The 14,085-nt window shown below is 39.8% G+C and overlaps 1 protein-coding gene across 8 annotated transcripts in view; it reads left to right on the forward strand.

Annotated features, from left to right (window-relative positions):
- Positions 1-14,085, forward strand: part of SIM1 (SIM bHLH transcription factor 1) — a 91,047-nt gene that overhangs the window by 55,950 nt on the left and 21,012 nt on the right. For all 8 annotated transcript variants that reach the window (XR_005084973.2, XM_053664951.1, XM_053664952.1 and 5 more), the window contains one exon: positions 4,395-4,563. Coding sequence is in view for 7 of the 8 variants with exons in the window: in XM_053664951.1 (XP_053520926.1) it covers positions 4,395-4,563 (169 nt within the window). In the remaining variant the exon portion in view is untranslated. The remainder of the gene's footprint in view (positions 1-4,394; positions 4,564-14,085) is intronic.

A 14,085-nucleotide genomic window follows, 5' to 3' on the forward strand; every position in this document is an offset into this window, starting at 1 on the left:
ATGGGGTCAGGGAGCCAAACTCAGTTATCTAAAATAGAAGTAGAATACGGTGTGGCAGACTGAAGAGGAAAATTCTTGGAAAGAACTTTCATTCAACATGAACTGATAAAATATTGTTACCTTTTCTCTGGGCATTCATTCCAGCTCACTTAAAGGTTGTAAATGTGTTTAGTGCTGCCGTTGGCATCATTGAGGCATTTTTCCCCACTTGAAATGATAGAAATATTAATGCATTTCCCTGAAGCTGATATGAGGTAAATGCCACCCTGTTAGTGGTGCAGGCACCTTCTATTTGCTTTGCAAGGGTGTCACACTGAGCTGCCCATACAGCAAGGTGGCATTTACCTCGTGAGTGGGTATGGTGTATTTCTTAAGGGAAGGCTAGAAGACCAATGATGCAAAAAAAAAAAAAATGGCTCCTTTTATTTTATTGGAATTTCAGTAACTCCAAATGTGTACATGACTATTATAAAATTTAGAGTAGTCTCAAGTGGTTAATTCTGCAAATTGAATGATTTCTGACTGTCCATAATGGAATAAGAGAATTACTTTGGTCTGTGCAAATATGGGTGAGATTGACGAGCATATGTCCTAATGATTGCAAATTGCCCATTTTGCACTGTTTCCAGAGCTGAGGTACCTGCAGATCTCTGAGCTCTGATACAAGTCATTAAAGGGAGAAACAGAAAACAAGTGTAAATTGCTATCAGTAGCTATTTCAAAAATATGCCAGGAGGTGTATGCTGTAGTTCATCTTTCAATATGCCAATCATCTTTGGGAGAACTGCATGAGAGAGGTGGTTACCTATGTCGTCCCAGAGTCAGTGTGGCACTTTTCAAGAAAGTTGCAGAAGTGGAGTAGGCTATGTCCTTCCTTTATTAAAGTCAGCTAAGTCAAATTCCTCACCATACTCATTTTAGAGTCTAAGCTCTGTGTGCCCAAGTGTTTTATTTTGTCCAGTTCCATCAGGAAGCACTGCTGTGCATACCCCTAATTTTGCTATGTAAGAGCTAACTTTGAGGATGTGTGTGATACCAGAACATGCCCTAGTGTGGGGAAGGGAGAAAGGTAGGGCCAGACTCTTCTTTGTGTCTGAGTTTGGAGGAGGAAAATGGAACTTGTAATGTGATTCCCATAAGCAGCTAGCCCTTTAATCTATACAAATGAAATACTCAATTTAATAGAATTCTAAAAATAAAACAAATGCTTTGTTCTTAGTGAATTTGCCATTCAAAGCTCCTCTTGGCAGCACATCAACCATACTTGAAATGTCTTTAAGTGGGTATTTTTTTTATTGTGCTTTTCATCTGAACACATCTTTTGAGCTTTAGACTTTTGAACAGGCTGAACTCTTCTCTGAGTGTTGGGTCTGTGCTCCTCTATGGTCCCAGTTTGTTGACTTAGCAATAAAGAACCTACCTTAGTAAGTGTTTTGACTGTAGAGTTTAGAGGCCAAAAACTAACAGCAAATTAGAACGAGTTTGGGGTAGAAAACAAATGCAGTGTAAGGAGGCATTGGTAATGAAATGGATTACTATTAAAGTGAAGCTACTGTTCTGGGGAAATTGCGTGTGAAAAAGTGCCACAGAATGTGGGAGTTAAGAAATAATGCTCGATTAATTGAGAATTTACTATGTTCTAGGTACTGTGTTGTGAGGTTTTCATATAACACTTCATCTAACCCTCAGCACATCCCTATGAGTGATGGTGAGGAAACTGAGGTCTAGATGGGTTGGATACACAAAGTGGCTCAAACCCTCATCCACCTGACTTCATGGCCTTCTCTAAAGTATGGTGGGTCCTTTTTGGTAGTTTTCGATCTGTTTCTAAACATTAGGCCTTTTTATTAATTTATTAAGGGTATTGCATAAATTAAGTTTATTAGAGTTTTCCTGTGAATATTTAGAATTTCAAATCATTTATGGTTTTAAAATGGTATTTAACCCTATTTAATCTGGAGTATTTCTGTCACTGGAAGCTACGCAAAAATTTTGGAGAAACTTTTTCAGGTAATTGAGATGCATAGTTGTGGAGTCTGAAAGTGTGCAACAACAACAGCAAAAAATGATTCTTATTGACTCTCTGCCTGCAGCCATGAAGTTCCTGTGCTAAAATGTTGCGTTAGGAGTGAGTGAAGAACATTATTTAGCCATATTTTCAGTGATACATGATTTTTGCTGTCAGTCCAGGTCCTGCCAGGCAAGGACTGGATGGATGCTCTGCTGTCCAGGGGACAGGACCCCGTCTGACACAGAAGGTGCCCCAGTGTCAGTTGGAGACCTACAGTGACCTGGCTCACTGTCGCACACGTGTGACCTCAGGGCAAGTGGGGGAGGGGATTTATAGCCACAAGGATCTTTTGCCACAGAGAAAAGCTATTGGGTTGAAAGTTGCTAGTAGTGATTGGGGTAAACAATTCTGTCTTATTTGCAACTGTACCTTTTCCCTCTTCCATCTATGTGAAATATTGTGCAAATAGCATCGGAATACAGCAAAGTAGCTCTTAATTCTTGTCCTCTATGAACTTAGATCCACTGGGAAAGATAATACATAATCACTTGAAAACTAAGGTTAGAGGAAGAAAAAGATAATTTCTGGTTCCATCCATACTTCCCTCAGGAACTGGTCCTGGTGACTTCATAAAGATAGTGACTTATTCCTTCTGTTCATTGATGGCTCCTCAGCCCCTAGAACAGAGCCCACATAGACACACTCGGTGAACATGCAGTGAAGGAGTTACTGGGGTTAGCAGGCAGGAAGGGCTCCAGAGAGGCAAATGGGATTTGAGGTAGTTTTTTGTAAAAGGTGTTTATAGGTACGTATTGGGGCAGAGGGGGAGTCAGGAAAGTATGAGGTGTTTGGGGAGAACTGTTTTGGATAAAGTGAGGGGCTAATGAAGGAAAAATTTGAAACATTGTCAGAAATATAGGTGGGAGCCACATTTCCACGTTTTGGAGGGCATCAAATTTCTGACCAAGGAGTCTCAGAGTCTGTGTTGTGTGTTGTCCTCAGAAGGAGTTGATTAGAGCAGGAAAGCAGACTAGGGATGTGATTGGGCTGCCCACGCCTGAGAGACAAAGTGCATGCCCACCTTCTACATTTTTGTTGCTCACGTAGGAAATTTTCTTTTTACTTGCACTGCGTAGATGGATGATCTGACATGAAGCCATTGCAATTTGCTGACATACATCACTAGACTGTAGTTTGTGGCAGTGATATTATTGAACCTGTTTTAGTTGGTTTCTATTCCTAGTCACTTGAGGGTCTCCTTGCCTGAATTATGCTTTTGCTTTTGCCTGATCTTCCTGTAGAAGAGCAAGTCGGGGGAAAGAAAAAAAACATGAAGGAATATTTGCTGATCCATGGAAATCTGCCAGTCACTTTTTCATATACAATGCTATTAATTTATTATATTTCATACACACCCCCAATCCAAAGAGTTGTAAAATGCATATATATTTTTTTAAAAAGGTGTACCCATTACAGAAAAGGAAAATAATATAAGAAAAATACCGGAATCCAGGGGAATTTGTTGCACAAAATACCATAAGAACTTGCTAGAGGTGGTTACAAATTGGCATTGGAGCTTGGGGCTTTTTCGCTTCTGGTGCAGAGAGCAATGATCTCCCTGAGATACACACACTTTATCCCCTTCCTACCAGTCCGCAGGTATGCTTCTTTATTTGTTTACCATCTTTTCCCAGATAGATTCTAATCTGCACAAGGGTGGGGGCTTTACATTTCTTACTCCCCTTTCAGCACTGCATAGCAAAAAAATCTGGTATATATTAGGAGCTTAATAAATATTTATCGAATGAAGGAAGGAATGCAAAGAACTGGTGATAGAATGTACCCCAAGGTAACTGAATTAGTTAGGGATATTTAACTTACTTGTAAACCAGGTTACATTAGTTGGCTAGCTATAAGAATATATGGAATGTTTATCAGAATTATTGATCTTGGAACTGTTGATAGAAGACATTCTTCTTGCCAATAATCATTTAGCATCAGATGGCCAGTTGTCTTTTGAGTTCACCCCACACAAGAAATGTTTAGAGAAGGTTGTTTAACCACCTCACCAACGAGGACCAAAAGCTCAGAGAAGTTGAATTCTGTTTTTTTCCTACTTATAAAAATAAGGAAAAATTTAACGAAGACATTTTCATGAGCATGTAATGTAACTTGGTTGTGGCATAGGTGGCAGCTATATTCACACACACCAGTTAAATGTTAGGCATTTCTAAAATAATCACAGTGTTTGTGGAAACCAGTTATATGGCCAACTACTGCTTGCTTCCTTTTCAAATACAGATTGCTGTCATTCCTGGTGAGAGAATGTATGAATTCCATTGCCCATGGTGACTGACTAAGGGCTATGTCCTCCCACCTGCAGGGACACAGAGTACAAAGGGCTACAACTCTCCCTGGATCAGATCTCAGCCTCCAAGCCAACCTTCTCCTATGCCAGCAGCTCCACTCCTACCATGCCAGACAGCAGGAAGGGGGCCAAGTCCAGACTCTCCAGTTCAAAGTCAAAATCCAGGACTTCCCCATACCCTCAGGTATGTGCATTGCCATTTTGCAAATTTCTTTTCTTGTGACCTGGTTTGGTCTTGTCATGGAGGAAGTATGATGACTGTTTGAAATTACCTGGTTCTAATGAATTTAAAACTTCTAAAAATCTGAAAAGCTTTCTAAAACTATTTTTTTCCTGTTCTCTCTTTAAATTAACTATGCCAGTAAAAATTTGATGTGATCTTGTGGTTTGCTGCTTTTATATAAAGGTTGTGAGAGTCTCAGTTTGTAATCATGACCATAACTTTGTTATTTCAAGAAGACTGATCCCAGAATTATTCCCCACAGTGACTAGCTAGAAAGATGAAGCCAGCATAGCAAAATATGAAGGATAAGAGCTCAATGTAGAAGAAGTGAATCTTAGGATAGAAACTGAAGTCGAAGGAAACTAAAGAATGGAGGCAAAAGACCAAGGATGTATTTCATCATGAGATTTGAGCACAGATGGGCTTTTTATGGGGAGGAGTGAAACAGAGAGGGTCTTCCAGATGGTAGGAATGGTAGGAAAAGCAACTCTTCTCATCTTTGCAAGATGGTGAGCTGATGAGACCCAGAGAAGGCATTCCAGAAACCCTGCAAAGTACAAAGACAAGTCCAGATTCTTGGAAGGAAAAAATTATTGTCTGATCAGTCACTGAGATATGGAAACTAGACAATGCCAAGCTGTGTTCACAACTCTTTCCTGGCCTGAAGGGAGCAGGACAGGACTGGGTAACCCCGACTCCAATCCCAGTATCCTGTACCCTGTGACTACTCACCTCCATCCTGCTCTTTCAGGACATCACATCAGACTGCCTGCAGTTTGCCAGAGTAACTGATGAGATGATTTCTGGGCTAGTATAAAGCCAAACTGGATTTGGACTCATTTCATCAAGGTGGTCTTTAGCATTTATGTTTTCAATATGTTTTTAATGTAAAAATGACCATCTAGGGCATACAGAAATGATTATTTCCAAACTTACCACAGCATATCATTCTGTTAATTTCTACAAGTGTATACTGTTCAAAGAAATGTAATCATTGACCTAATGGTCACTAAGAAGGTACTGTTGGCTAGATTATTTTGGTGGCTCTGTGTGTGAAGATGAGTAGGTCATTGTCCTCAAGAGACTTATGTCACATGGTTTAAAATCTCCCACAAAAGACCAGAAGATGTTTTCCAGGGAACACTCTCTGTTATGAGGACTGAATACTTTACCCATAAAGTGCATTTTAGTTAAAATCATTGTGGAGGGGGGATTTTTATTGAAGCCTGAGAAGATTTTCTTATTAGTATCTTGTACCTTAGGAAAAGTTTTGCTATCCCTTTTGCTACTTGAAAGGATGGATCATATATTTTGGTAGTTCTATACTTAAATATATGGGAATGTCGGACATGTAGATGAAAGAATTTAAATTAGGAAGTACTAAGTTAAGAAGGAGTTTGTCCATTAGACAGAAATTAAGCCACAAAAACAAAATCTCCCTGCTGAACTTTCAAGGCCTCACTGTCTATGTTCTCTTTCATGCTCAGCTCTTAATATCTAAAATTTTTGTTAGTTTACTCTAACAGTAGAATAACTACTCATTTTTTTAAATGTTTTCACTGCCATTAGGCTGCTTCTTATGTGTGTGGGGGAATGATTTAATTTGAAAGTTAAACATGTTCCATAGTTTGAAAATAAGTAATACAGAATAGTGGAAAGTAAAAAAAAAATCCCTTTTATATCCTCATTTCCCTTTCCAAAATTGTGCTTTGTTCTAGAAATGTTCTACAAGTATAAAAATCACTGACAAGCACACACACATGTCTACATGGCATTTATCTTGACATTAGTATGCTAATTTTTGTGGTTAATATGTATATAAATGTAGTTCTTAGAATTTTGGCCCTATGTTTCATTTGAAATTGCAGTCATGAATTAAGTTTATTAACATCTAAGTATCTAGTAAAGGTTATTCTTTAATCATGTTTACTTCAGATAATCAGGGTGTTGGGAAGGTCATTGGCTACTTGAGTTCCCAGTACATGGGTTGCTAATAGACAAGGGAGCAGGCATTTGTGGTGAATTGTCATGGGGGGGGGCAGAGGATCCTCTGGGTACACGCTGGAAAAACAGGACATCCAGGGCGAACGCGTTACTGCTTCTGCTGAAGGACAATGGCTTAGTGCCATCATCTTGAATTCCAACTTCTCAGAAATGCTAAAGAAAAAAATAATTTAGCTGCTCAAACGTCTTATTTGGTTCATATTATCTGTCTATTATTAAGGGATGTTAGGTTTTAATTTTCATGCATTACGTCTTGGACTCAGTAGATGCTAACTGAGTACCTGCTATGAAAGATGCTATGTTGGCCATTGTGGTAAAGGAGGGCAGGGGTTGGATAAAAGAAGGAGGACAGGGGTGAATGTAAAGAAGGGACATGAAGTGTCCATGAGATTTATAGTACAGTTGGGATAAGTTATCTATTTGAATACATAGTGTGTAGGTGATGGTGTATACAAAGCTCTTTATGAGTGGTATCAGCTACTAGTCTCTATGGCTAGGGAAGGTGTTGTAGGTGATCTGGTTTTGAGGGTAGAATTCAGGTGTGTGAATATAAGGGAAAGGAAGGGACACTTCAGGATGCCCAAGATTATGAAGAGATTCAGGAATGCATCATTTGAGTGATTGGGCTTGGAGGCGAAGTGAGGGAGGGTAAGGTCCTGGGGACAGGACTTTAGGGGTGACAGGTTTGGAAGCACTGAATGGTGCTAACTCTCTGCTGACCAAAGAGTTTAGAGTTTGTTTTGTGGAGAGCCAGTACATGTTTTGAACAGAAAATGAAAGCGTTAATGTGGTTGAAGCAAAGCACAACCACAGCCTAGGAGGCTCATTTTGCTGGTCCTGACGTGGGTCTGTGAAGGCCTGAACTAGTATTTACTGCAGTAAAATGCTTTGTGCAGGAGGAATGGGTAAATTTCTGTCTTTAGCGGCTTGCACCTCTTCTTGTTATAGATGTATTTTGATCATTACAGATTTATTTTGAGATTATATTTTAAAGCTTACCACTTCTTCAGATAAATACCCAGAAGTGGAATTACTGGTTTGTGTGGAAGTTCTATTTTTAAATTTTGAAGAACCTCCATAATGTCTTCCTTAGTGACTGCAACAATTTCCAATCCCACCAACAGTGCACGAGGGCTCCCTTTTATCCACATCCCCACTCACACAATGCTGGTTACTTGTTGTCTTTTTGATGACAGCCATTCTGACAGGTGTGAGGTGATATCTCATTGTGGTTTGAATTTGTATTTCCCCGATGGCTAGTGATGTCGAACGTCTTTTTGTAAGTCTGTTGGCCATCTGTATGCCTCCTTTGAAGAAAATGTCTGCTCAGGTCCTCTGGCCATTTTTAAATTAGATTGTTTGTTTTTTTTGATGTTAAGTTGTATGAATTCTTTATGTACATTTGGATATTAACCCCTTATTAGATGTATCATTTGCAAATATCTCCTCCCATTCAGTAGGTTGCCTTTTAGAAAGATACATGCACCCCTGTGTTCATTGCAGCATTATTTACAATAGCAGTGTATGGAAGTAACCTAGGTGTCCATCGATAGAAGAATGGATACAGAAGATGTGGTGCCTTTATACAGTGGAATATTACTCGGCCATAAAAAGAAGACACTCTTATCATTTGCAACAATACGGATGAACCTAGCTGGTATTATGCTGAGTGCAGTAAGTCAAACAGAGGAAGACAAGTACTAAGTTCAGGTAGCTGTGGAAGCTTAAAGCAAAACAAAACAAAACACAAAGAAAACAGAAACATACTCATAGATACAGGGAACAAACTGATGGCTGCCAGACAGGAGGGTGGTGGGAGAATGGATGAGAAAGGTGAAGGGGAATAACAGGTATAAACCTCCAGTGATATATATAATATACAGATATAGCCACAGGGATGTAATATACAGCATAGGAAAGTAGTCAATATTATTGTAATAACTTTTATGGTGACAAATGGTTACTAGACTAATACTGTTATGACTGCATTGTAAGGAATAGAAATGTTGAATCACCGTAGTGTATATATAAAACTAATATACAGTATGTCAACTATAGTTTGATAAAAATCAAAGCTTACTTTTGTAGTAATTATACACTTGTACTGAATTTTCATTTATATATCATTAATAGACACATGATAAATGCATTTTTAGTTACTGAATAATTAAGCTTTTAATTGTATTTAAAATAGTTCTTCCTCCTTTCTCAAAAATAAAGATAATATGTTTTTTAGTTATTTCAGTGTTTGCATATTTTTACCATATTTTTATAGAGGCAGTTTCTACAGCAAAAACTGAGCTCATAGGGTAACAGATTTATGCCTTTTATTAGTTATAAATATGGTGCTTCAATTATTCTATCAATATTATTTATTTGGTTTTTTTGCTCTATTATGTATTGGACATATGTTGAAATCTCTAACAGATGTCTGGTGAATGGCACACAGCAACACTGCCTTCGGGAATTATTGTGGCACCCTGATTTGAACATGCAAGACATGCACAAATTGTAGTTCACTGCCACCACCCAGTTTGTCTGCAGTGGCAGGTGAGCTTTCAGGTCCCCTTCTGGTATGGGAGCCCTTGGGAATGATGTTAGACTTGATTTTATTAGAGTCACTTAATGAATGACTCAATCACCTTTGTACCTCTAGCTGTTACTTGGAATAAGAGAGGCGAAAATGGAATTGTTTTAGAAAAGTCGTCGTAAGAAATAGTATAGTTAATCCCAATGACTCTAAAGGTAGCTACTCTGCTGCTGTATAGCGGCCATCTTCCCATTATGACCGTGGTATTGCATTGTTATTGGATTGCATGAAGATGGCAACCTAGCTTTTCATCGTTCTGTTGAATTTTAAAGTTGAGCATAGAATTTATTTCTCAGGCCTTATTTCTAGCAACTACTGGTGGTGATTGCTAAAATATCTTACACCTACTTTGTGGACCTAGTCATAGCTGCTCTGGTATAGTTGAAGTTATCTTGTCATAATTTAACCATGTTCATCATGAATAAATTGCTTCCTGATTCTAGTTTCCTTTTAAACTTCTCAGATTGGCATACTTATAGTTGTTATGTTTATTGCAGACAGCGTGTACCCTCTTGTTTTACTGCATCACCATGCCCTCCTTTCGTTTTTTCCCTAATCGCCAATAACCAATCCACTATATAATTCTGCAACAGCAGTGCGTGCATGAGGCAGTGTATGCTTCTGAAATGTGAAAGTACTTAATCACTTGCTAGAGAGACACTATAACAGTTGCAGGTTTTACTCCACATCTGTTGCTTTAGATAATCCCACAGAACCCTCTTAATTTTCATTTCCAGCAATCTGGCTTCCTTTTGATAAATGTGGAAACTCTCTTTCTACAAAGGTTTGGTTGGCCTCAAAAATACACCAGTGACTGCAATGCTGACTTTGTAAGTCACAGCGAAAAGAAGGACTAAGAATTTCTCAAGTAGAGTTTCCCCTTATATATAGTAGTACTTTTCCCACCTCCAGGACAGCTATCCCTTCCTTCATTTCATGTTTTGTATGTAAACCATTAGCAACAAAAATATTAATACATGCTGCAAAAAACAAGGTTATCTTTTCAGAAATTCTTTCAATGTACATTGAATGTAATATGTACATTCTCTTCTCAAGAATACAGGCTTATTTATATTTTCTGACCATGTACGAATTCGAGATTAGTTTGCCTTTTCTATAGAAACATCACATTATTAGAATAGATCTTTATGGTGTTTCTAGATCATCTTCATAAGTTAAAACATTTTGCTCCACAAGGTGAGATGTCTGTGTTACAGATTTGTGCTTTGGTTGTGACTAACTCTCGCACTGAGTTAAACATTATATGGATGGGCAAACAGAGGCATCCAGGGGCTGTTGCCTGGTGCCCATCCTTCCCTGATTACTGACAGGTTTTCTCCACAATCGCTTTATGGGCTCGCTTTCTGGTCACACACTTCCCCACTAATCAGCTTTCCTAGACTCCCAAATTCACCTGTTACTATCCCTGCCTCTCTGTCCTCACTCAGCACACGAGTTTCAGGAGGAACCTGGGTGCTTTGTTTGAAATAGGCAATTGAAGTCTACTGTAAAGGACACATGAACTTGCTGCGGGAACGTATAGCGTAAAGGAGCAGTCCGATTAAGGGGGTCCACTGAGAAAGGTGACTGTTTAGGAAGTGTATGGATAGAAGGGGTGATGAGATGGGAGGGAGTATCAGAGGGGAGAGGCAAAAGTGGTGGTTTCTGGTGCAGTCTCCCTCTAAGCCACTATAGGAAATTTCTTTGTCTTTCACTTTGCTTTGGAGCATGATAGTATAAGATATTAGTGAAGGGCTCTGGATGGTGTGGCTCAGTGGACTGAGTGCCGGCCTGTGAAAAAAAGGGTCGCTGGTTCAATTCCGTCAGGGCACATGCCTGGGTTACAGGCCAGATCCCCAGCAGGGGGTGCATGAGAGGCAGCCATATATTGATGTTTCTCTTTCTCTCTTTCTCTCTCCCTTCCCCTCTCTCTAAAAATAAATAAATAAAAGAAGATATACTAACATTTAAAAAATATTAGCAAGGGTAAAGTCCATATTTGCAGTAGATAAACTAGGTATGTGGATTAGAAATATAGGGCCATTTGCTTTTTTGTTAGTTTACCCATATCTTAACTATATATATATATATATATATATATATATATATATAGTTTAATTGCTTCTAACTATATTATTAGAAGCAATGAAATAGTAACTATATGTGACATATAGTATAATATATGTCACAAAAATGCATTCCCAAGAATGAGAATACAATGACAACAAATCTCTCAAAAACTTAAATAAACAGGTGGCTAGATTTAGTTATATTAGATTTATAAGTAAGGTAGCAGGATATTATTGAATATGAAAAGACCAATGAGAGAAAAAAATAAAAGCAATGGCATAAATGAGGGAGGTGGAATGAAACTTAACAAAAATGAGAAGCTGAAAGGAAGAAATCTGAGGGGGGAGCAGTTAATGAGAATTCTAAGGTCCGTTAGGACAGGAGATGTTGCTCTTGATAACCAGATTGCCCTGGGCACCCAGAAGTCCTTACTAGGTGCTGAACGAGTGCATAAACGGATCAGAGCACAGGAAGGTGATAGGGTAGGAGGAGAAAGAAACGAGTGAAGAGATGTTTTGGGGATATAGTCCTTGCCCCAGAGGGCTTCCTGATACAGTGGGAAGATAGAAATGTAAATGGGAAATGTAAACAGTGTGGTATGTGTGCAGTAAAGGCATGTGTTGGCGGCAATGATGCTGTGTGTTGGGGGTTGACCTGCCCTTTCAGCAGTGGCCTGGAGATGGGAGTAGGGGGCTGACAGTGAATGACCTCTAGGCCTAGAAACCTGCGTGCCATGGGGAGTTATCAGTGAGTTCAAGTTTATTCCTGTTTGCAGGGTTTGCAATGGGGCTATGGGATGGCAGTTAATAAAGTCCTGTCCCCTTCGGGTTCCCCTTCAAGGACCAGACTGATGTTCAATATCGCAGATGTGTTTTTCTCTCTCTTCACTCATTTACCCTTCTTTTCCAATTGCCTGTATCCTTACAACTCCCTCAGCGGAGCATTGCACCACATCTTATTTCTCTCCCCAGTTTGGGAAATTTTCTTTCCAGTCTGCCCTGCTTCTCAGATTGACCTTAAAAGACCATGTCAGTGCTTGCAGACCTTCACAACCCTGGCTGTCACTCGAGAGCACCTATAATTTGGTCCTAAATTACCTGGACCCTATGAACTAGACAGACCCCTGGGCTCACATTTTGCCTTGACTTCCCCTACCTCCAGCTTGAACTTACACATCTTTCAAAATTCTTCTTCTTTGAAAGCCCAGACTGAGTGCTGTCTCTTTCATGATATATAAATGAGTTATAGTTCCTTTTGGCCCCTATATAAAATAATATATATTCTGTCACCTTCTGGATATGTCATATCTTCCCTTTTGGCCTATAATCTCTTTGAATGTAGTAGCCATGTCTATTTAATTTCCCTCTCTCACCTGCCCCAGCATCTAATATGGTGTCTGCCACATATTTCCTCTCTAAATGTTGATAAAGCGATTGAATAGATACATACAATAAAAAGAGTCGGAATACTCTGTTAGTTGTCTTTAGAGATATAAAGACCATAGGAAAAAATATTCTGCTACTAAGAAATTTATAACCTATGTAAAGAGGCAAAACGCACATATACAACCAACCTGGAGATGATTTCACAAATGCCAAATCCTTCAGTACAAACCGAACTCCTAGGTGCTGAGGAGGAATTAGTTATGGGAGAAGCTACAGGCTCTTTCTAGAGTAGAATCATGAACAAGTACTCTGTGACTCACACTCAAGGGGCATTGGACCATCCCCATCTGATCTTGAAGTGAGATTTCTAGTTCAGGTTCCTCTGTCATTTCCAGTGCAGCAATGGGAAGATGTTATTGCAGCTGCTGTTTGCTCTGTGTGCGTGCATTTTAATTATGAATTAATTGTGTCAAAGTGAGTGTTTGTGCAAGAAATGCTGTTTGGCTCTGTCTTCCGCCTCAGGAACAGTCTGTGTTTACAGGCACATCCCCACTTCCAGGTCTCCATTCCCATGGTTGGTACATGTTTTCCAGGTCCCTGTCTTATTCCTCTTTTAATAAGCTACATACATTTTTGTACCACACCTTTAGTAGTTTTATGCTCTGTGAGGGATAGATTTCTATATAAATGGGAAAAATCTCTTAAATTTTTTTTGTTTGGTTTGGTTTGAGATCCTCAGGACCTAAACGGCCTGTGAGGGTCATGTTCCTTCATGATGTTTCTTGGCCCCTGGCTCCTCTCTGCCCCATTCCCACTGTCTTTGTCTGGTTGCAGGTTCTCCAGAACAGCCCCCCACATTCAGACCACGTTCCCATTCTCCTAACTGTGCCTCTGCTCTCTGACCCATCCCGCCAGAGTCTGTTTTCTGAACTACTGTGGGTGTCATGTATCTTCCCATCACTCTCTGGCTGTATTGAAAAAACCCACAGAAGCTCCTTACAGGTTATAGAGTGAGGTCCAGTCTCTACACTCTGACCCAGGCTACCTCTTCACCTCTGCCTACCCACTCAGCCACCCCAGCACAAGCTCTCACTCTAGCTGGGGTGTGCTGCAGTGTCTGTTGCGGTGTCTGCTGCGGTGTCTGCTGCAGCCTCTGCCTGAGGACACCTTTCCTGTTGAGCTTAAATCCTACGCACTCCCCACAGCGCAGCTGCAGCGTCACCTGGTGTCCCCGCAGACCCTTGGCCATAAGGCATAATTCACGTTAAACACATCTCTATTCCACAACATAGGATGGTTTGGATCTGGGGGAGATGTAGTGTCAAAAAAGAAATTGGGCAGCGGGTGGAACAGCTGTGCCAAATCAAATTCAGGCCTCTGCTTCTAGCTTCATGGAAGTGATGGCTGGAATTTCCGATTCTGCCACCCAGTGGA

This window comes from Artibeus jamaicensis, unplaced genomic scaffold, assembly GCF_021234435.1.
Source record: "Artibeus jamaicensis isolate MK-2021 breed Jamaican fruit bat unplaced genomic scaffold, CSHL_Jam_final contig_387, whole genome shotgun sequence".
NCBI classification, from domain to species: Eukaryota; Metazoa; Chordata; class Mammalia; order Chiroptera; family Phyllostomidae; genus Artibeus; species Artibeus jamaicensis.